The 23,280-nt window shown below is 43.0% G+C and overlaps 1 protein-coding gene across 1 annotated transcript in view; it reads left to right on the forward strand.

Moving 5' to 3' along the window:
* The first annotated feature begins 4,370 nt into the window (after positions 1-4,370).
* The window catches only part of PTPN9 (protein tyrosine phosphatase non-receptor type 9), a 70,202-nt gene continuing 51,292 nt past the window's right edge, over positions 4,371-23,280 (forward strand). Inside the window, exon 1 of the mRNA XM_061594937.1 lies at positions 4,371-5,333. Within this exon, the coding sequence (XP_061450921.1) occupies positions 5,301-5,333 (33 nt within the window). The 5' untranslated portion in view covers positions 4,371-5,300. The remainder of the gene's footprint in view (positions 5,334-23,280) is intronic.

A 23,280-nucleotide genomic window follows, 5' to 3' on the forward strand; every position in this document is an offset into this window, starting at 1 on the left:
GTGTGAACATAAGGAAAAACTGTGTACACAAGAGAAATTAGGCATGGGTCACTGCAATTCTTACTCTTATTCAGCTTGGGAAGCGTGTATTTGCAGAACGCATAATATCTCAACTGGGACCCTACGGGATAACTCCACCTCCCTCAAATGGAGGCGGGAAAATGGGAGTAGCTGGTATGCCAAAGAATCATGGGTCCTCCAAAACAGTTGGTATAGCCAAAGTGACGGATGCCTAAACAAAACATCTAACTCCTCCTTTATCCAATGTAGCTATAGCATTGCCGATCCAAAATTCTTTAATGCCCCCTTCCTCGGCGGGTGGTACCACATCCAAACAGGAGCCCGATCAGAACCTGACGGCTCCAAACCCACGGAGGGGCAAAATGGGAAAACCCTCCCATGGAGAGGTAAGAGAGCCCTCCAGCACCATTATTTCATATGTGGAAGTCAGGCGTATACCGCACTACCACCGGGATGGGTAGGCAGCTGTTACTTGGGATACATAATACCGGCCTTTCAAAAATTTGACACAGGGGCCCCAATTCTCACCCCCCGGTACCGGAAATCCCGCGGTGCCCTACACGCAGGGAACCAAAAATGGGGGCAAAAATATTGGACCCCTCAGGATTTAATTGACTATTACGAGCCCCTCACCTGGAGTGCTATAGGAATTAGAGGCGCACGCTCCATGACCAATAGCATAATTCACCTACAGGCAGTAGTTGAAATAGCCACAAATGCCACCAGCCAGGCGATCCTAGCCCTGTCCGAGGAAGTCAAACAGTTGAGGAGAGAGGAGATGAATAACAGAAGGGGGTTGGATATCATCTTCCTACACATAGGGGGGCTCTGCGCGGCCCTAAATGCGACCCCCGGGACTTGCTGTATGCAGATAGATGATAGCACTAATGTCATTCATCAATTAGTGGAAGAGGCAGAGAAAGTGGCACATGTACAGGTACAGGAATGGAAAGGTTTGAGCTGGGAGTGGCTCACTGATTGGCTACCCAATTGGACATGGTTAAGACACTTATTCATCGTAGGCTGTATCTTTTTGCTCATTCTAACCACCATGCCATGCATTATTCCGTGTGTAATGAAGATATTCTCCCGAATATTGATAAAACAACAAATGAGGTATGAAAGGATCCTGTACCAACGTATTGTACAAAATGCCGAACCATATGAAAGAGTGTAGAAGACCTCAGAAAGGACCAAAAGTCTTTCTGAGGCTTCTGAGAGGGGATTGTGACACTAAGTGCTGAATCAATGTAACACTAAAGGTTGATACAATGTGATATTAAAGGCTGATACAATGTAACACTAAAGGTTGATACAATGTGATGTTAAAAGTTGATACAATGTAATACTAAGGGCTAATACAATCAGAGATGGCAATGCAATCATAGGTGCTGATACAATCATAAGTGTTGCAACAAAGACACAGCCCTTGAACAAATATGCAGTGTTAATTACTTACCTTAAGTAATCTCCATGCCCGAAATGGAACAGGTAAGCCCTCATCCGAAAGAAAAACAAATAAACATGTATCATACAAACCTTTAAAAGCATGACATGTAAAGAGAAATGGCAGAGTTAGCCCGTGCTTGCTGCTCTCCGTTTGCAAACGTGCAATAAACCTGCTGGCATATTTTTTATCCTCGTCTCCTCTCCAAGTTTATTGACTCAAACTTGGGGAGCACGAACCTAGCCCCCCGTTGGGCGTAACAAAAGCTGCTCTTAAAATTCTTGGAAGAAACAAATCACCAGGAATAGATGGCATACCAATAGAGTTGCTACAAGCTACTGAGACTGAATCTGTCCAAATTTTGACAAAAATCTGTCAAGAAATATGGAAAACTAAACAATGGCCCACAGACAGGAAGCTTTCCATATACATCCCACTTCCAAAGAAAGGGGATCCCAGGGAATGCAGTAATTATCAAACTATTGCCTTAATATCCCATGCAAGTAAAGTAATGCTCAAGATTCTACAACAAAGGCTCTTGCCATATATGGAGTGAGAAATGCCAGACCAAGCTGGATTTAGAAAGGGAAGAGGCACCAGAGATCATATCGTACACATATGTTGGATAATGGAACGGACCAAGGAATTTCAGAAGAAAATCACCCTGTGCTTCATAGATTACAGCAAAGCCTTTAATTGTGCAGATCATGAAAAACTATGGAATGCTTTAAAAGAAATGGGGGTGCCATAGCATCTGATTGCCCTGATGCACAACCTATACTCTGGACTGTAAGGACAGAATATGGAGAAACCGATTGATTCCCCATCGGAAAGGGTGTGAGACAGGGTTGTATTTTATCACCCTATTTATTTAATCCATACACAGAACATATCATACGAAAAGCAGGATTGGACCAAGATGAAGGAGGTGTGAAAATTGGAGGGAGAAATATCAATAATTTAAGATATGCAGACGATACCATACTACTAGCAGAAACCAGTAATGATTTGAAACGAATGCTGATGAAAGTTAAAGAGGAAAGCACAAAAGCAGGACTACAGCTGAACGTCAAGAAGACTAAAGTAATGACAACAGAAGATTTATGTAACTTTAAAGTTGACAACAAGGACATTGAACTTGTCAAGGATTATCAATATCTTGGCACAATCATTAACCAAACTGGAGACAATAGTCAAGAAATCAGAAGAAGGCTAGGACTGGGGAGGGCAGCTATGAGAGAACTAGAAAAGGTCCTCAAATGCAAAGATGTATCACTGAACACTAAAGTCAGGACCATTCACACCATGGTATTTCCGAACTCTATGTATGGATGTGAAAGTTGGACAGTGAAAAAAGCGGATAAGAGAAAAATCAACTCATTTGAAATGTGGTGTTGGAGGAGCGCTTTGCGCATACCATGGACTGCAAAAAAGACCAATGATTGGGTGTTAGAACAAATTAAACTAGAACTATCACTAGAAGCTAAAATGATGAAACTGAGGTTATACTTTGGACACATAATGAGAAAACATGATTCATTAGAAAAGATAATAATGCTGGGAAAAACAGAAGGGAGTAGAAAAAGAGGAAGGCCAAACAAGAGATGGATTGATTCCACAAAGGAAGCCACAGACCTGAACTTACAAGATCTGAACAGGGTGGTTCATGACAGATGCTCTTGGAGGTCGCTGATTCATAGGGTCGCCATAAGTCGTAGTTGACTTGGAGGCACATAACAACAAATAAGCTCCATGTTCAAATGACAGACAGAGATGTAGATAAGAATTTTAGAAATGTGAAGCATCCCTCATCACAATAGCATAGGACTACTGGCCTTTGCAGGCATTTACTTGGGGTTAAACCCAACTGGATGCAAGAGGGCTTGTTTATTGACTAAGCATGCCTAGAGAATTGTGTGCTGTGGCAGCTTTCAGACTCCAAACCTTTGGTTATAGACTGAGGCTGCAGTCTATAAACACAGGATTATATACAACATTAATTCTCCTTAGAGGAGTCCCATCTTAGTGAATGGGCGTTACTTAGGTTCATTATTTCAATGGATCTACTCATGAGTATAACTTGGAAGCAACCCACAGTCAACAGGGAGTAGGGATGGAAAGATGGGTCAATTTCTGTTCTCTCAGTTTCTCATTTTTCCAATCTTAAATTCAGTTCTTCACATTTCTGCAGCAATCTGATTTTTAAAAAATCATGAAAATTCTCCAGCATTTTAGTGTGAATTTCTCCTAATAAGCACATTTTGTAGGCAGTTTTGGCTAATGTACACATGTTCTGCAAGCCACTGCTAATATAATGCATTGTATATGTTATTTTCATACATATATTCACTTTTATGCACACTTTCCCCTAACACATATATTTGTGTAAACGTTGTTTGGGTGGTGAACTGCATTACAAAATTCAAAGAAGTGCGAATCTTAAAGGATGGCTGTATTTCGGTCCCCATAATGTTTCTCAAAGTGCGAATTTGATAGATTTGGCTTGAAATGCAAACTGAATCGAAGTTCTCCTCCACCCCTACCAGGGAGTATTCAGAAGGGCTTACTTTAGAGAGGGCTAGGATTGTCCTGGAAATGAGGACATTGCGCTTGCACAGGGGAGGCAACTAAAAAACAAATCTTGCTTCTCCCTTGCATGTTTTTCGTATTCTGGCGTCTCTTTCGCCCCCTCTTCCACCCCTGATCAGTCTCTCTTTCGCTATGGAGATAAGTTTCCTGTTCCTCTTTACTGCTGCTGCTGCCGCCGATGCCTTTGGTAGGTTTCTCGCTCTCCCCCGCCCCTCCTCTCTGAGCCAGATCTATCCCTCTCTCCCCGTTTGTCCTCTGTTGCTGCTGCTGTTTGTGAATGAGATTCAGTTTCTGAATGGAGCAAAGAGGGAAGGGGGGCACAGGCTTTGGAGCTGGATGAGCCTCAGTAAAGGAAACAGTATTGGCCTGTGACTAGAGGCGGGGGGGGTGTAGTTTGGCTTCCTCTCGCTCTCTGTCTTTACTGCTGCTGCTTTTGAGGAATAAGGACTGCGGAGGAACATACACGAGAAAGGAGGGGAGGGCTTTAAGCCCTGAAGTGTATTAATTTTTTTAAAAAAAGGAATTTACTTCCTACATATCCCCCCTCTTCTTTTTCTGCCCTCCTTTTTTTCTCCCAGAAAGCAACAGTAGGAGGGATCTTTGCAGGGTGAAGATCTCAGCACAATCTGGAGAGGATTTCAGCTTTCGGGGCTGGGAAGTTTTGCAATTTCGAAAGATCTCTGTCCCCCTCCCTTTCTCTCCCTTCTCGTTAATCTTTTTGCCTTCCTATATACTGGCCTGTTTTAAGGACAGAGGACTTTTATTGCATCTAAATCAGAGTTTTTATGAAGGCTTTTTTTGCGGGTTTTTTGTTTTGCAGGATCGTTTTTTTATGGGATTTCTGAAGTTGATGCAGTTGTATGTGTTGCATTGAAAAGGAGAGAGGGGCGTCAAAAACACTCATAATCGCAGGCGTCCTTCCGTGCTCCCACCCGCATTCATACACACACACACACACACACAAATTATATGAAATAATGAACAGACCCTTAAAAAGTAAAACGCTGAAGAATGTGATCCTCTAACTTCGGGAGCAGCTTGAGTTGACTGAACCAAAAAAGCCGGCTTGTAGGACTTGCGTGTTCCCCCCCCCTCCGAAAAAGTGTGGGGAGGAGGTGAAAGAAAGCAAAATTCGTGGAATTTTTACAAAAATGTTGATGGGGGGATAGCTTTGGAAAACTTCAAAATCTCCTCATCGCTGGGGTCGGCATCAAGTCTTGGGAGTGCCCCCAGAAGGGTGAGGATGGCTGCGGAGCTGAGCCCGGAGGAGGAGCAGGTAAGATCTGCCTGCACCCCAAGATAAATCGATATGTATTCGGGGGTGCAATTGGGGTGGGGGAGGGAGAGACTGCTTTGATCTTTGTGTTTTTAACGTGGATTTCTCTTTTGTATTGGTTTTGCAAGGCTGGTTTACAGACTTCCCTCCAGCGTCTCTCCCCCCCTCCCGTAGTTTTCAATTATTTTGCTTTCCCACCTCCCCTCCGAGCCCCGCTTGTTGTTTCCTCTTCGGGCCTATTTCCTTATGCGTTCTGTACAGCGCCTAGGTTTTATTTTATTTTTTAAGATATGCAACAGCTACGATGACGATGATGAACATTATTAAAAATGTTAAAAATACGATCGTATTCCACATAAAAATATGTATTTGCATAGAATCATATTTGGGAGGACCCATGCATCGGGGGCTGCTTTTCCTAAATCTTATTCCTGGAAACTCTGTAGGGCAACCCCTCCCCCCGGAATCCATCGTCTCAGTCTGGAAGCTCAGCCATCTAATCCCCCACTCTCCCCAGTATCCAGTCTTGGGAAGGGGGGTGATTTAGACTGGGTAGGGCTGGCTCGGGGTGGGGTGTTTTCCACTTTCCCTCTGATTTCCTCTCTTTCTCCGAAGTCTACAAGGGAATGAAATCTTGTTTTTTGGGGGGGGGGAAATTCCTCAAATCAATGTTGGTCTCCCTAAGAGAGGGGGAAAGGCAGAAATGGTGTCCCCCCATTTGGTTTCCATGGTGATCAGAATTGCGGAGTGAGGGGAGCTGAGACGCGGCCTAGTCGGAGCCAGAGAGGCAGCGTGGGCTTTTGCTAAGCAATAGGGAGGGGGGCACTTCTCCTTTTCGCCGCTATCACCCCTTTTGTGCACTCCCCAGAAACACCCCCACTCCAAAGCCGAGGAGGGAGGGACGCTGCCTCCCTTCTCCCCCCCCACATTAATGATTTGTTGACAATCCCAGGGAGAACAGGAATTCATGGGGGGGGGGTGCAAGAACAAACGCACAAATCTTTATATGGGGGTGCTATTGGCAGAGGGGAGATAATTCTCTTTTCTCCCTCGTCCCAGCTGATTTGTTGGGGGTGCCAGTCGAGCTTTCAGCTGCACTGGAGGGGAGGAGGCTAGCGTGCTGAGAGGCCTTTCCCGATTAATGGATTCCTATTAATTAAGGGCGCTTCTCTTGCTCTCTTTGCCCCCCCTTGTGTGTATTTTAGGGGGTCATAAGCTCCCCACCACTTCAAAAAAACCAGTGGGGAGAGGATGTGAAACACAACACTGAACGGGAAGTGCAGCGGGAGTGCGACGGAGGGGGGGAGCCAACCCAGATCTCGGTCAGCTTTCTGCTCACTCCTGTGTTCATCTCTCTCCCTTCCTCACCTCCCCGCTTCCCTGGAAGGGAAAGAGAGAGGAAGGGGCGTGTGTGTCTGGTTCTCCAGGGGATCTTTGACTTGGTGTGATCTCCATGAGAAACCATCCTGGCATATGCACAGGACTTCTGGGGTCTCTTCCTGGAGAGGCCTCTGTGTGTGACATTTTGGAGGCTCCTTTCTCCTCTCCCGCTCCTTCTTTACAAAAATACATTTTTTTTCTTTTGAAGCTTTTTCTTCCCAGATTTCTGGTGGCCTGTGATGCAATCGCTGGGTTGAAGCCATCCTCTAAAGTGACAGCCCTCTTTGCAAAACCGGATGCCATTTCCGTCTTTTGATTATTTCTTTTCCCATTTTGTTTCTTGGTGTTTTTTTCCCCTTTAGGAAGGGATCAGCCCCTCCTTTCCACCTCCCCTGCCATGAGCTGTATTCGGCTTCCTGCTGCTCTGGAGTCATCCAAAGAGGATATTGCACATCCATTTAAAAAAAAAAGGAGGGCTCTGAAGGAAAAGAATGGGAGTGTTGCATCTGATGACCTCTCCCTAGCCGGCTATAAAGGAGGTAGTGAGAGATCTGGTGGTCATCAAGCTAAAGTTGTGTTTTCCCCCCCCCCATGGCCCAGAGTCCTTTAAAGAGGCAAAACTCCTTAGGATCGTATATGTAGAGTTTTTTGTCTTAATTAAAGTTTTCACAGTCCCCCTTGCAACAGAAAAAAACACATCCTTACACATTTCAATGAACATTGTCAGTTCTAGCAGTTAAAAAGGAATATAGCTAATTAATTTTTCTCAAATCATACAATTGTTAAATGTATTTTCTTGTGTGTGTGTGTCTCTGTGTGTGTGTCTTCTGCCTTTCTTTCATGGGACGGAAGGCAGCCTAGATTGGGAGGGGGGGTATTATTGATTGCATGAGACTTCTGCCCTGCATTTCAAATGGATTTTCCAACATGTCTTACATTTTAAAATCAGCATTGTATATCAGCAATATAAAAATATGATTTTTAAAAACATACAGCAACATTAAAATATCGCCCCCACAAAACCCCACACACATTAAAAGCAGTAGTCATAAAATGCTTTACAAATCAAAAATTTATTTAAATGTCTTTAAAGAAAGGGAAGACTTTACCAGGGAAAGTATTCCACAGCTATGTTGCCACCACTGAGAAAGCCCTGTCTCTGCTCCCTGTTGCTTAGTCTGCTCCCTCTGCTCCTTAGTCTGCCTCATCTTGGCTAATGCTGGCCAAGAGAGCAGGGCCTTGCTTTCAATGTTATGGTTCAGGCAGGCTCATAAGAGCAAGGACAGTACTTTACAGAGTGCAGGCGGACAGGTTCCTACCCAAGGAGCCTACAATCTAAAACTCAACACGGGAGACACAGAGCAGACTAAAAAAGCATGTTACTGGTTACACGTACTTAGTGTGCCTTAGTGGTTTCCAATCCAGTCACTGACCAGACACAAACTGTGTTGTTTAGGTTCAGCTGCACTGTGTCATAAATTATTGATTTAAACCTGGAAAACTGAATGGGTACACCCCCCAAATATAAGCCACCAAGATCAAAGATCTTTCCTGGCTCTTTAAAATTATTGTGATGTATGTCAGTGTCAAGATAATCTCCATTGCTCAAACTTTAGCCAGCCATACCCCGAAATGATTTGCTTCCAATATTTCACTATTTGTATCTTGGCTGCTGCTAGCAAATTAAACCCTGTTTCTCTTTTCTCCTTTGTGACTAATTCCATATTGCTGCAGAACAGGGAAACAAGATTAATAACTGACATAGAATGGTTTAGCAATATGATGCCTGTGATTTGTCGGCTACACTGGCTCCCAGTCTGCTTCTGGGCCGAATTTCAAGTGCTGGCTTGAATCTTTAAAGCCCTAAATGGGTAGGGACCAGGTTACATGAAATACTGCTTTCTCCTATAGATACCTACCAAACTCATAAGACCCTCTTTGGAGGCCCTTGGCCAGATTCCCTGTCTCCACTTGAGAGAGGGGCTTTTCAGTAGTGGCATCCTAGTTATGGAGTAACCTTGCCAGAGAGGCTTGCCTAGTGCTGTCTAGAGATGTGAAGGCCTAGAAAAACTGGGAAAATTCAGAAAAAACTGGAGTTTTCCTGTTTTTTCCCAAAGCCATTTTTTGTTTTTTCCCGAAAAACTGGAAAAATTGAAAAAAATGAAGAAAAGATGGATTATGGAATGTTTTATTTTAGCATGATAAATAAAATGTTTCATTGAATTTTGGTCAACACCCCCTTTTTTTTTTAACAGTTCTTTTTATGGGAATGGATGCCTTATGTCTGCTTGACACGGTGGAGGACTAGTGGAGACATAAATAATTTTCTTTGTTATTAATGTTGATGGTTTCTTCTGTTTTTTTTTAATTGTTTTTTGCCTGCTCCTCATAAACTGGCAAAACAAAAGAGGTTCCTTACAGTTCAAGATCTTGTAGATCCATTTGTTACAAAAAAAGTAAAAATTTAAAAAAGTAAATTCAATTTGTAATAACTTTTAATATACCAAGTGTGATACTTTTAAGCCAAACCAACTTGTACATAATTACATTTTATGTTTCTGAAGTAACAAAGTGACTTTCAATCTGTAAAAAGTGCTAATATCACATTTTTTCAATTTTTCTGAAAATATCTGGTTTTTTTCTGGAAAAAAAAGGGAAAAACAGTTTTTTTCCATGGCTTCAAAATTTCTGGAAATTTTACATCTCTAGTGCTGTCTTTTTGGTGCTAGATCAAGATCTTTCTGTTCACCCAGGCCTTTTAAATAACTTAGATAATTTGATCCTCTTTTTTTAAAATCTGTTTTTAATTTGGAAATGTCGCAAGTTTTGTTCTGTACTTTTGTAGGCCCCGCCCCCCACCCTTTTTAATGGTTTTCTGTTTTACTTTGTATATCAGTTGTGTTTACTGATTTATTGTAAGCTGCCCAGAGGAATGTTATGTTATGACATAAAAAGTGATGTAGGTTTTTTGGAAAACGTTCCCACTGGAAAAGTTGCAGTGGAAAATTTTTCACTGGAAAAGTTGAACCAGAAAATTTCCCTGACATTTTTCCAGAAAACTTTTCTATACAAATGAGGATAATCTGCATTAGGGCAATATGCATTAGAATTTTTTTAGCTGCCTTGGAAAATTTCCTGACTTCCGAGACTTCCCAGGAGGATCCCTACGCCTGTGCAGCCTCTGAGATGAGCTCCGTCTTGGATGAAACTTATCCAGTTTAAATTCAGTCAGAAGGCTCTTTTCTGACTGGGAATAATTTCTTCCGGATAAGGAAGAAACGTGAGATTTCCCACACAGCTTTGCTTTGATTGTTGGAGTCTGGAATTCATCAGAATTGTCTGTCTTCCAGCAGCTCAGACAGAGCGAGGATTTTTATGCTAGCTCAGCTGGATAAGTGACCCGTTTTTTTTATACGGATTAACAGGCAAACATCCTCCTGTCTACATTCATCATTTTCTTATCTATACAGCTAAAGAGATTTGTCAAAGTAACAGCAATTGAGATAACCTAGGTGAGGTAAGACTTTCCTTTTTTTTATTCACGGAACTAAGGGGGAAGAAAATATAAATAGCTTATCTTTTTTTTTTATTGCAAAAAGCTGACATGGAAAATAGCATTTTAAAGATTACAACGGACGAGAGATTTCTGATTGGAAGAGATAAGAAATCTTTTTGATTTATAAGGCTTTTGTGTAATATATGGCTGGGACTATTTTTCCTGATCTACTTTTTTTTTTTGACGAATCTGCTCATTCTCTCTGCTACTAGTTATTTGGACGCTGTGAACTAAAGCCGTTCTTACACTTCCGGGCAGATAAGAGATAAGGGCTGTCTAGCGTGTGACGTCAGTTGGTTGGAAAGATTAACTCCTTTGTAACTGGTTAAAGAAATAAGCTGCTCTTTGTTTGGGACATTGAAAATTGAAGGAGTTTTGTTCCTTTGGCTTTAAGAATGACAATTAAGAAGATCATGGATGCACAAGAAGGGACTTTATCTCTAGACATGTTTCAGAAAATAATGAATGGGATTAACTCAATAAAACAAGAACTGAGAAATAATAGACAAGCGTGGAGAATTGAATTTCACGAAATGAGACAGGAGCTGAAAGAAACTCAGGATTCTATGAGAAAGGAGAATAAAGATCTGGAAAACAAAAAAAGGATGAAAGAGAAATTAAAGGCAAGGTTCAAACTATGGACATTGGCTTAATTATGGACATGAAAAAAGATTTGGATTTCCTGGCTGTGATGGATCCTGGAGACAAATATTATAGTTTGGAATTCAGCGCTGTCCCTGAAGGAATTGAAGAGATTGGAGATAAAGATATTATCGGCTCAAAAAAATTCCTGGACTGGAAGGATTTGATGGAACTTGAAATGGAGAAAGTTAACAGAATTAATCCCTGTTTTGTGTCAATGGAAAAACCTTCAAGAGATGTACTAGTGTATCATGTGGAAAAGAGGAACAGAGATGCGGCTTTGCAACAATACTTCAGTGATACGTTTGGATTTGATGGCAAGAAAATATCTGTGATGGAGGAAATTCCTATCAGACTTTTATTATATGACTATGACAGCAAGATTTTTGGGTGCGTGAAGATGGAAGATGGACCCAATATGGATAATGACAGAAGAGCGATTTAAAATTACTGGACTTGGTAGATTTGAAGAGTTGGATTAATTGACATGTTTATTTAGTAAAAAAATTGATTGATATATATCTCAAGGATTGGAAACTTCTCTTTGACTTTTTGTGGAAGATTAAAATGATAGGATGTTAATGAGATTTGAAACCAACTAAGATAACCGCTGGAGGAAGGTGATTTTATAATCTATTAAGAGATAGGTTTGTTATATATTATAGATTTATAGCTGAATTATAGCGATTTGAAATTACTGGACTTAGTAGATTTGATGAGTTGGATTAATTGGCATGTTTATTTAGAAAAAAAATTGATTGACATATATCTCAAGGATTGGAAACTTCTCTTTGACTTTTTGTGGAAGATTAAAATGATATGATGTTAATGAGATTTGAAACCAACTAAGATAACCGCTGGAGGAAGGTGATTTTATAATCTATTAAGAGATAGGTTTGTTATATATTATAGATTTATAGCTGAACTATGACAAATCGGAAGTCAATATTTTTTCTTTTTTATATATATATATATTTTCTTCTTTTTGTATTGTACTAGTTATTGATTTGTGTTGTTTTCTTTTTGTATTGTTTTGGTTTTGAAAATTGGAATAAAAATTAATTGAAAAAAAAAGGAAAATTTCCTGACTTCCTAGAAAGCAATCAATTTACCATGTTTATTTTTACTTGTTTTTAGTAAACCATGCTAAAAACTTTGAAAAGGCCAAGCTTGCCTAATGATTGTATTTGCAATTGGCATCCATTGATTGTTACAAATGAACTTACGGAATGGAAAGATTTTCCACCCCCACATCACTATAAATACATTTAACATTTCAGGATTCCTTGGTAAGATTGCTCCCAGCAATTTATCTTTCTCCATGTTCTTAGGATCTTTTAGCCCATATTTCTGCTTATTGGACTCTGCTCTTTTCCCATGCCCTGCTATGTTCTTTAGGTCTGCAGTCCAGTTCGACTCCCTGCAAACTCTGTTGCTCCCCCGTGATCTTTCCTTTGTGCATTCCCAAGGGACTGGCAGTCAACTAGGGAACCATGAGTTGCCATTCTTGGGAGCATATTAAAGGAAGTGGAGTTTCCTTTGCAGAAAATGGAACTGAGATGTTAACTGATTTTCTTTTTCCTAGGAAGGCATTCCATTTAGCCCCTCCCATCAGGATCTTGTTTTTATGCTTTTATTTATTTAGAGTTTTTCACCGCTAATTTATATCTTGCCACTTCACCTTAGTTTTCAAGGCACCTTACAACAATTTTTTTAAAAGCATATCTCTCCCCTCTCCCTGCCCTCCCCCCAAAACGAGCTCATCCATAGGAGCAGAACAGCTGTGGCAGCACAATATACACTGACAGCATTAAACTGCATCCTGACTCTGGAAGAGAAATGCTGAAAAGATCCTAAATTCCACTAAAAGCTGTGTGAATACCAGCATTTTGAATCCTAAAAGACATAGAGAAGAATACTAACTGACGGCTGCTAGGGGCAGCAGGAGGGAACCACGCAATTGAGGTGCCACTACTGTAAAGGAAATGCCTCTTGTTGCTATCCGTTGCACTTCAAGCGAGGGTGCTTTGATCAGATGCTCAGAGAAGATCTTAATTGTTCATATCAGAGTGGGTGCCAAGCTGTTTAGGGTAGGGATGGTGAACCATTACCCTCTGTACCCCAAGGGCTGCATTCCCTTGGAGGACAGCGTCCAGGACTGCATGCACAAAGTGGGTGGGGCCAAAACACACGCACCCAATTTTCTTTCTGATGCATGCACGCGTACACACTTTCTGTTCCCTTTCTCAATTGGGCTTCCTTTCTCAGCACACAGAAATGAAATCCTGCCATCTGGCCATGCATTACAAGACTACTACTTGCATTGTCAGTTTGCTTTGTTTTTCTGTTGAGAAAACAGTGTGGAAATGAAGCACATTGATGCGATCTCTTCCTGCATGGCCAAGCTCACTGTAGAAGTGAATAAGTGGGATAAGGGGGCAAGATTAAGACAGAACGTGTGGGGAGGGTTGTATTTTTACGCATGTATATGGCTTTGTTGATTATGATTTCTTAATATGGCAAGGCAACAGAATGGAACTGGGGGGGGAATTTAAATAGTTGATCCTGTAACAGCAAATAGCAACTCTGAAGAGTCTCTGCTTTTAGGATAAACTATTTAGATATGACAGTTTCCGAAACAAGAGCAGTGCATGAGAAACCAAGTTGCAACAGTCTATTTAAAACTTGACAGGTTTTGACCTAAGAGCATTGGCACAAACTCTCCTTGTGGACAGTTTCTTAAAATAAGGTGTAACTCCTGTAACCATGGATATTTCTTTTGAGTCCTATATATCATGAACAGGCAGAATCATAGAATAGTAGAGTTGGAAGGGGCCTATAAGGCCATCAAGTCCAGTCCCCTGCGCAATGCAGGAATCCAAATCAAAGCATTCCCGACAGGTGGCTGTCCAGCTGCCTCTTGAATGCCTCCAGTGTCGGAGAGCCCACTACCTCTCTAGGTAATTGATTCCATTGTCACATGGCTCTAACTGTTAGGAAGTTTTCCTGATGTCTAGTCGAAATCTAGCTTCCTGCAACTTGAGCCCATTATTCCGTGTTCTGCACTCTGGGACAATCGAGAAGAGATCCCGGCCCTCCTCTATGTGACCACCTTTCATGTACTTGAAGAGTGATGTATTATCTCCCCTCAGTCTTCTCTTCTGCAGGCTAAACGTCCCCAGTTCTTTCAGTCTGTCCTCATAGGGCTTTGTTTCCAGTCCCCTGATCATCCTTGTTGCCCTCCTCTGAACCTGTTCCAGTTTGTCTGCATCCTTCTTGAAGTGCGGAGACCAGAACTGGATGCAGTATTCAAGATGAGGCCTAACCAGTGCTGAATAGTGGGGAACTAATACTTCACGCGATTTGGAAACTACTGATAATGCAGCCTAATATAGCGTTTGCCTTTTTTGCAGCCACATCACATTGTTGGCTCATATTGAGAAGAATATTGATTGGGATTCTGTGGCTGAGGCTACTCAGTGCATCCTCACTTGTGTATTCATCTTATGAGTGTATTGCCTGAATAGGACTTGAATTGCATCATATTTGAAGAGTAGCTTCATCACATGACTTGATCCATGTGGATAATGTTCTTTATATAGTTTGGCCACTAGGTGGTGCTAGACTTAGTTGTGTCTGCATCAAATTGTGAGTTTCCCCTGGCTGTTCTGTTCCTGCTTGAGAAAGATAATAAAATTATTGTCTAGATCAGCCTTTCCCAACCGGTGTGCCTCCAGATGCTGTTAGACCACAACTCCCATCAGCCTCAGCCATTGGCAATGCTAGCTGAGGCTGATGGGAGTTGTGGTCCAACAACATCTGGAGGCACACTGGTTGGGAAAGGCTGGTCTAGATTCCTGACTGGGGTGTCTGTCATCTAAGCTTTCCATGACAGCATCCAAAATAATCATGATCCCCAAGCCCAGGACAATTCCAGTTGTTGGCAATGTTAGGCCCCTACCATGGCTCACATCCTAGCAGAGGACCCAATGCTACCCCCTAGCCTAGCTTCAGCTTCTCCTTTTACTCTCACTACCCTTTCACTAGCTTCCTCTGAGTCAATGACTCTGATCAATGACCAGAGAGCAAGGAGAACGGGCAGCCGCTCATGGGCACAAAGGGAGAAGGGCAAGTGAATGTATCCTGACTGAGCCAGGTCAAGAGGTGGCTAGGTCAAGGCCCCCTAAATCCTGGAGTCAACACCATCTGAGCTAGCTGTATCCCAGATGTGGTTCAGAAATAACTGTCTTGGCAATTCTGTTAAGCAGATCTTCCTCTGCTTAAACAGAATTGCCAAGACAATTATTTCTGAACGACCAGGATCCCATCCAGGCCTGTAAACCCAGAAAGCCCCCCCCCAATACATACACACACACCCTTGAAGCCTTAGGTGGGATCTGCACTCGCTGCTGGAGTTGTCAGCCCCGGTGGTTTTTTACAGTCAAGTTTTATGATGGGCAGTTGTGTCTAAGCAGCCCTTTCTCTCTTCCACTCTTTCTCTTCCTTCTCTTAGCAACACAGCTGGGGCTTCGGAGTCCCGGGACCACATACCATCTGCTTGGAACCAGATGTGCCTGTGTGGTTCAGAGCATTAAATGTGACACTTGGCACCTGTTTTGGAGCCCCTCCCCCCAGGAGAGTTGAACCAGAGGGACCAAATGAGATCATTCTGGAGGAGGCGAGAGGGGTGGGTGGAGGGTTGAGGGGCTTAGAGGAACAAAGGAAGGACAAAAGTCTTTGCCTCCTAGAGGGGGAGCTGGAAGTGGGCAGGTGCCATTGTGCAGATGAGGGTCATAGCATTTGGCCATTACAAATGGTATTCTTAATAGAGGCGATTTCATATTGTCATCACCACCCTGCTCTCAGAGCAGCATATGTGGTTCTTCTCCATCCCTACCCATTCATTTTATCCTCACAACAACCCTGTGAAGCAGGTTAGTCCGAGGGATGGTGACCCAGAGAGACATGGGGAACTGCCTTGAACCGATTCAGACCACTGGTCCGTCTAGCTTGGTGTTGTCCATGCTGGCTGGCAGTGGCTCTCCAGGTTTTCAGACACGGGTCTTTTCCTGTCCAGAGATTGAACTGAGACCTTCTGCATGCAAAGCAGATGCTCCACCACTGAGCTATGGCCTTTCCCCAGTAAACTTCACAGCTGAGCAAGGATTTGAAGCTGGATCTGCCTAGTCCTGGTTTGACACCCTAGTTGCTGCACCACACTGGCTCTCTTTTTTTTTGTGGGGGATTTTTGTTTTTAATACTGGTATTCCACCTGGGGGCTCCCACTATGGATTGGGAGGTCCCCAGTTTGAATGTCACCTCAGCTATGAACTTGCTAGATGGCCTTAAGTAACGCTCGTTTGAGCAATCAAAGTGCTGTCTAAATGTTAGTAATAATCATCATCTTTTATTTTGATTGTTATTATTACTACTACTACTACTACTAAAAAGGCACACAGTGAAGGTGGAAGGAATGTGCATTTTCTTTGCAGGAATTCAACCCATCTGTCCTGGATGAACCCAAGTTTTGGCTGTCTTCCATGTGATGACATGAAAGAGTTTCCCTGACTTGGGATGTTCCCTTAACCCTGTCTGGAAAGCTTGGATAAATTAGCAAAATTATTAACAAAGAGGAACTTTTAAAATGCACACACAGACTAAAAGTAAAAAGAATTGCGTGCATATGCATTTGGCAAACTCTTTTTGGTTTCTTCCTTAACTTGGAGCAGTACACGCGGCAGAAAACAGTTCAGGTAGCTGAGAACTGACGGGGCCTGTTGGTTCAGGCTGAGGTCCATCCAGTCTACATTCGCCTTCCCACAGTGACCAGGCAGCTTCCTCTGGGAAGCTCCTAAGTGGGGCTTGAGGGCAATAGCCCTTCCCTGTTTTTCTCCTAACATGACTCAGGAGCTGATACTCTCCTGGCCAGAGAAGGAGCTCACCTCTCCACGCTCCATGAAAGAACACTCTGCTCCAACTGCCAGTTGCCCTGGGTCTGCAGAGCTGAAGAGAGGCACACTCTGATCATGGCAAAGAGGAGATGACCAGCCTGGCCCCATCTATCGGCCAGCAAAGGAGCAGTTGCTCTGAGGCTTGCTTTCCTCCCCATTCCTTTTCTCCTTTGTACCATGTCTATTAGATTGTAAGCAGAGCTTAGGAAATAATAAAACTGGAGGTCCTGTACAACCTCCCCCCCTCCATAATTGCACAGAAAAAAGCATTTTGGCCCTAATAGGGCTGTTCAGAGGTTAATTTTACTGCATGGGTAGACCAGGCCAGAGTCTTGAAAGTTGTAATAGCTGCCACTTTTGTTCTTGTCCACTGGCTTTATACAATGTTTGGGGTACTGGAAAATCCCTTTATTTTAGAGTAGCCATTTCCTGTTGTCCGTCATGGATGAGTGACATCAGTTCTTTGGCTTTCTTTCATTGGCTTCTGCTTTTGTTGGGGGGCTTAAGAGGGAGGTTGGGGGGGAAGGGAGAGGGAGATTACTAGCATATTTTAAGCTCCAAACGGGAAATACAAGAACCCATGTCAGGGACCATCCATGCCGTAATGAAAGGAAAAGAGAACCTGGAGTGAGTTGCAGAATCACTGCTGCCCCTTTCAAAAAGTAACCAGATGCACTTTTGGTTTTCTTCTGCTTCTCACCAGCAGGCTACAAGCTGTGCTTGGTGGAAAAAACAGCATTGGGAGGGAATAAGAAAGGCATATTCTCTGCAGCATATTCTCTGCTGCATGCCTTCCCTGCTTTTCCTCTGAAAACAAATCTGGAATGATTTCACCGTTGTCAGTCTTTAAGCGCAGTTGCTTTGCAGCCAGCTTTGTCCACACTAAAGAGTAAATGTCAAATATATGCGATACATATCCTCAGCTAGGGGCTTTGCAAACTTTCAGTCCCATTATCCCTCATCCCCTTTACAAGAATTGAGTCATAGCTTATAGACTGGTGTTTGAAGAAAAAGTTGCAACATTTGGGACTTGTAAGATTTATAGAAGAAGAAAAGACCAGTAAGGGGGGGGGGCATGAAAGAGGTGGATAAAATTATGCCTGGTGTGGCAAAATGAGTAAAGAGAAGTTCCCCCTCCTTTTCCATACTACTAAAAGTCGCTGAATAGTGGGAGGTTCAGGAGAGACAGAAGGAGCTATTTCTTTACATGGAACTCACTCCCACAAGATCTCATGATGGCCACCAACTCGGATGGCTTTAAAAGAGAATTAGACAATTTCATGGAGGATGAGATTATCAGTGGATACTAGCCATCATGGCTGTGCATTACCTCCAGGGTGGAAGGCAGTCTGCCCCTAAACACTACTTGCTGGGAATCAATTACTCTTGCGCTCAGTTCCTGCTTGCGAGCTTCCCAAAGGTATCTGCTTGGCACTGTGAGAACAGGATGCTGGACTAGAGGGACCTTTGGGTCAATCCAGCAGGGCTCTTGTGATGAAGACGGCACCTGATTGATGCAGTAAGAGGTCTTTCATTAGTTAGTAAAATGAGGGTTGAGCAAAAACACCTTGCCTCATTTCACATGCTTGTGTCAAAAGGCACCTCCCATTTTCGTCATTGTCTTCGTGTTGTTTTGATCCTGTTATTTTTGTTGCCGTTTCCCTCTTCCTCCACTGCCTTCACTTATCCTTGCCCCCTCTTGCCTTCACTGCCATAATTGCATCTCTTTTGCAGTGTTCAGGCCATGAGTGCTGTCGCTTATGCAACCAAAATGGCATCACTGACACACATGAGCAGGTTTGAGGCCACTGCAAGGTTTGTAGAAATACAAAAAGAAAAAAGAAAGAAGGCTTAAGGGGGCACCTCTCCCTTCCTCACCCCCCTTCCCCCAGTGGCTTCATGAGGACAGAACATGTTTGGTGGCCTTGGAATGCTGACAGATTGCTGGGTTTGGAAACAGAAAACTGGCAGAGAGGTGGGATGGAATCAAGTATTCTAAAAGGGCATAGCTGACCAACTAGAATAGTGCCCTTCGCACCTCAAGATTTTGTTGCAAGTCCCATTTATCTAATCATGATGCTTAGTATTTGTAAAGCACTTTAAGCATTCAAAGTGCTTTGGGTGCATTAATGTCTTATAGTCCTTAACAACAATTCTGTCAGGTAGGCTGGTACTACTGTACTGAAGAGGGGATAGCTGAAAAAGAGAATAGTTTGCTTAAGGCTACCTCATAAGCTCGCGGCAGAAGCAACATTTTGAAGTGGGAACTTCCCTGAATGGTGCCTCCATTCCTTAGTCACCATGCCACGTCAGCCCTGATTGGCCCAAAGAAATAAAAACCCACACCAGTCACTAGATCCAGGGACATCACGATCCCACTGTGCAGGATGTAGTGATGTTTGAGACAATAATTGCATGGGTCACCACAGCCAATCAGATCAAACAGTAGTGTAGCAGATGAGGCTGAGGTCAAGGAAGGAAGAAAAGGAAGCCAAGGGGAACAAAAGTGTGCCAAGATCATAAAATAACTGCCCAGGGGAGTATCCCCTTCCCTCCCTGGGTGTCCATCCAACTGCATTACATATGACAATTTTGAAATGAATATATAGAACTCAGAAAATAGCTATCACAGCCCTTATTAAAATGGACTTGACCACTGAGGTTTAGCACTCCAACAGGGCTGGTGTGGGGAATATTTGGCCCTCCAGATGTTGCTGAACTACAACTCCCATTACCCCTGGCCATGGGCCATGCTTGCTGGGGCTGATGGGAGTTGTAGTTCAGTAACATCTGGAGGGCCAAAGGTTCTCCATACCTGCAGTAGGGTTGCATCCACATTGTACATTAAAAAAAATATTTTTTTTTTATGTAAACATAGAAGAACACAACAAAAACACAAAAGTATAAAGGTGGTAGATTCTTTCATAGGGTATTTATGTTCCAGAGTATCTCCACAGTGGGTTATATGTATTCAAAACAGACACAAGTGTCTTTCCACTTATCTGGTAGAAAAGAATTCAGGAAATGCAAGTGTGCATGTATTATGATGGTGGCTTTGCATCATTAGTATCAGATCCTGGTAGAAGGCAAAATTAAAGTTCTTCTGCTCTGCACCAAATTTATCTCTCCTTTTAAATTTCCCTGGCTACGCATATTTTACTTGTCACTTTTTCCACTAGTGCTGTGCTCCAGATCTTTTTGAACCAATAGCCTTTTGTGGGCCTGCTCATGTTTTCCCAGAAATGAGCGGTTGTTAATTTGGCTGCTGTCAATAAGTGGCTGAGTAGAGGCTTACTGTTTAACTCCATATTAGTTCCAGAGGGAAAAAATCCAATAAGGCCAATGGAGGGTCAACATCAATGGTTTGGTTAGTTATATTTTCCAGTTCCTGAACGACAAAAGACCAGAAGGCTTGTGTCTATGGGCATGCCCACCTCATGTGGTAAGGCATCCTTCTGATGGAGCAACCATGCCAGCAGTTGGGAGAGAGTTGTCATACCATACATTTAAATCAGGTGTGGGGAACCTTTGGTCCTCCAGATACTGCTGCACTACAACTCCCATCTGCCCCAGAAAGCATGGCCAATGGCAAGGGACAATGGGAGTTGTAGTTCAGCAACATCTGAAGGGCCACACTTGATGTAAGGCACTCTGTTACTATTTTAACAGTCATGGCTTGCTCCCCAAAGAACTCCGGGAACTGTAGTTTAAGGGTGCTGAGTGTTGTTAGGAGATCCCTCACAGAGCTACAACTCCCAGCACCTTGACAAACTACAGTCCCCAGGACAGTTTGGTAATAAGAGTGTTTTAAATATATGGTGTAGCTGTGACCTAGATCTCTATCAATCCAGGGACATCCACCTGGCAGGTTGGTGCTCTCTTTGCATCACACCCCAGGCATGATGACTGTTTGTAGTCACAATATCAACCTAGTTGTCCCTTTGAGGCATCATTAAAGCCTGCTCAGGAGTTATTTGTCTTTGCATATCTATTTACCAGTAAATAGGTGTTTGTTTGTTTAAGGGAAGGGTTTCTGAGCCTTCTGTCATGCCAAAATACATGTTTTTAGGAACATAGGAAGCTGCCTTAAACTGAGTCATACCATCGGTCCATCTAGCTCAGTACTGTCAACACTGACAGGCAGCAGCTGTCCAGGGTTTCAGGCAGGGGCCATTACCTGGAGATGTGGGACTTTCTACATGCAAAGCAGAGGCTCTACCACTGAACTATGGCCCTTGTTGCTTTGTTTTCATCAGCAGTGTAGGGAAGGGGGTATGTGGGGGAGGGGCTTCAGCTCCAGTACTTTTTTTTCCAGAGCAGGAGCACTGATATAGCCTGCCAGGACATCATGGTAACTGTTGGACTCTCATTGCTCTGCTATGTAGATGAAGCGATCATGAAACTTTCTAATTTGTTCATGACATAGACTCGCAGGGATAGCCAATGTGGTGCCCTGCAGATGGTGATGGATAACAGTTCCTCTCATCCCTTACTATTGGCCATTCTGGCTGGGTCTGATGGGAGATGGGAGTCTAACAAGAGGTGGAAGGCACCACATTGGCTGCCCCTAGCATAGAGGAGAGAATGAGGAAAACAGAGGCTGGAAATGATTTTTTTAATGGAGTTCGTACTTCACACTTGCAGTCTAAATGGTTACATTTCTTTGCAAGATTGTTTTTATTTCTAATTAAAAGCTAAAGGTTGCATTTCACCTGTCTGTCAATCTTTTGTTAAAGCTAGATGTGATTAACAAGTTGAATTTATAGAATAAACTCTAGTCTTAATGGATTTTAGGCAAGAACATAAGAAGAGTTCTACCACTAGATCAGATCAAAGGGCCATCTCATCTAACACCCTGGTGCCCACAGTGGCCAACCAGAGTCACATCCACATCATACATTTAAAGCACATGACTTCCACCAAAGAATCCTGGGAATAATAGTTTCCCCCTCCCAGAGCTACAATTCCCAGCACCCTTAACAAGCTACAGTTCCCAGGGTTCTACAGTTCTCATGTGCTTTAAATGTATGGTGTGGATGTGGCCAGATGCTTCCAGGAAGCCAATCAAAGGGCTTGAAGGCAATAACTTTTCTGTCACCTCTCCAAACTTGCTCAGTGTTTAACTAGGATTGGGCAGGAATCCAGGTTCAAATCCCTGATCAGCTTTGAAGCTCACTTGGGGGGACCTTGCACCAGTCACCATCTCTCAGTTTAACCTGCAACACAAGGCTGTTGTGCGAGTAAGTGGTGGGAGAAGAAGCTTGTATGCCACTAAGCTTATTGGAAGAAAGGCAAGATATAAATGAAACAAATCCATTTGGACACTGAAGCCCTGGGCTCCTGCTCGGAGGGAGGGCAGGAGATATATATATAAACGTAATTGTGATTAACCAAACAGAGGTTTTTATTATATTAACAAAACGTTTCAGCTTCTGCCTTCATCAGCTGCCAACATACAAATGCTGTTACCAAGGTGGCAGTTATAGAGCTTTGAGGATGGAATGCTCAGAGGGGCTTCATTTGCAGAAACTAAGTGATGCTGGGACTGTCCTCCAGGTTCAGGCCATGTAGTGCCAATGTGTCCAGGGAGTAAATCCAAAAGTTCTCCCTTTTGGTAAATAAATATATATGTACAGTATTGTTATCTTACACTTTAGCAAAAAAAAAAGCTCCCAGAGCATCTTACAGGTTTCATTGTTAACAACAGCCCCTGCCTTCAAGCTTACAGTGTTTAAAATACATGACACAAAAGAAAATGGGATTGGGGAGGGAGGAGGAAAAAAATTGCAAACTCAGTAGTGACCAGCTGGAATGGAAAAGTTCCATTTAGCCTTCACAATGACCCACCAAGACCCTAATGAAATGTTTCCCTTGTGCTTCTATTGTGTTTTCCAAAGGCTCTGCTATTGTAGCAGTGTTTGCTAGATGTGCAGATAGCTGGAACACACCTGGAGTTGTGGGTTTTGTTCTTTAAGCCTTAATCCTTTACAGCTGCTGGCTGCTTTTAAACAAAGCATTTTCAAGGAAGGCCTGGTGAGAATCACGGGCTTTCTTTGAAAATTTGGAATATTTCCACCAGATGGAACAATGTTCTCCAACGGCCTTTCCCCAATCTGGTGCCCTCCAGACGGTTGGTCAACTCCCCAAATCCCTGATCACTCAGGCTGATGGGAGTTGTAGTCCAACAACTTCTAGAGAGCACCACGTTGGGGAAGGATGCTCTCTAAACAAAATGTGGTTCATTGAAGCAATGGGGGTTGGAAGTGATCTGGGTGTTCCAGGGGGCACCCTCAGGGGTTAGGGTCTCAGCCCAAGAAGCTAAAAGCCTTTTTTGAAAAACACTTACCCAAGAGAGCAAGCTTCAAGGTGCAGCGTAATGCAAGGCCAAGCACAGCAAATCAGTCTAGGTCCAAGCCAG

Source organism: Rhineura floridana, chromosome 14, assembly GCF_030035675.1.
Source record: "Rhineura floridana isolate rRhiFlo1 chromosome 14, rRhiFlo1.hap2, whole genome shotgun sequence".
Taxonomy (NCBI): domain Eukaryota; kingdom Metazoa; phylum Chordata; class Lepidosauria; order Squamata; family Rhineuridae; genus Rhineura; species Rhineura floridana.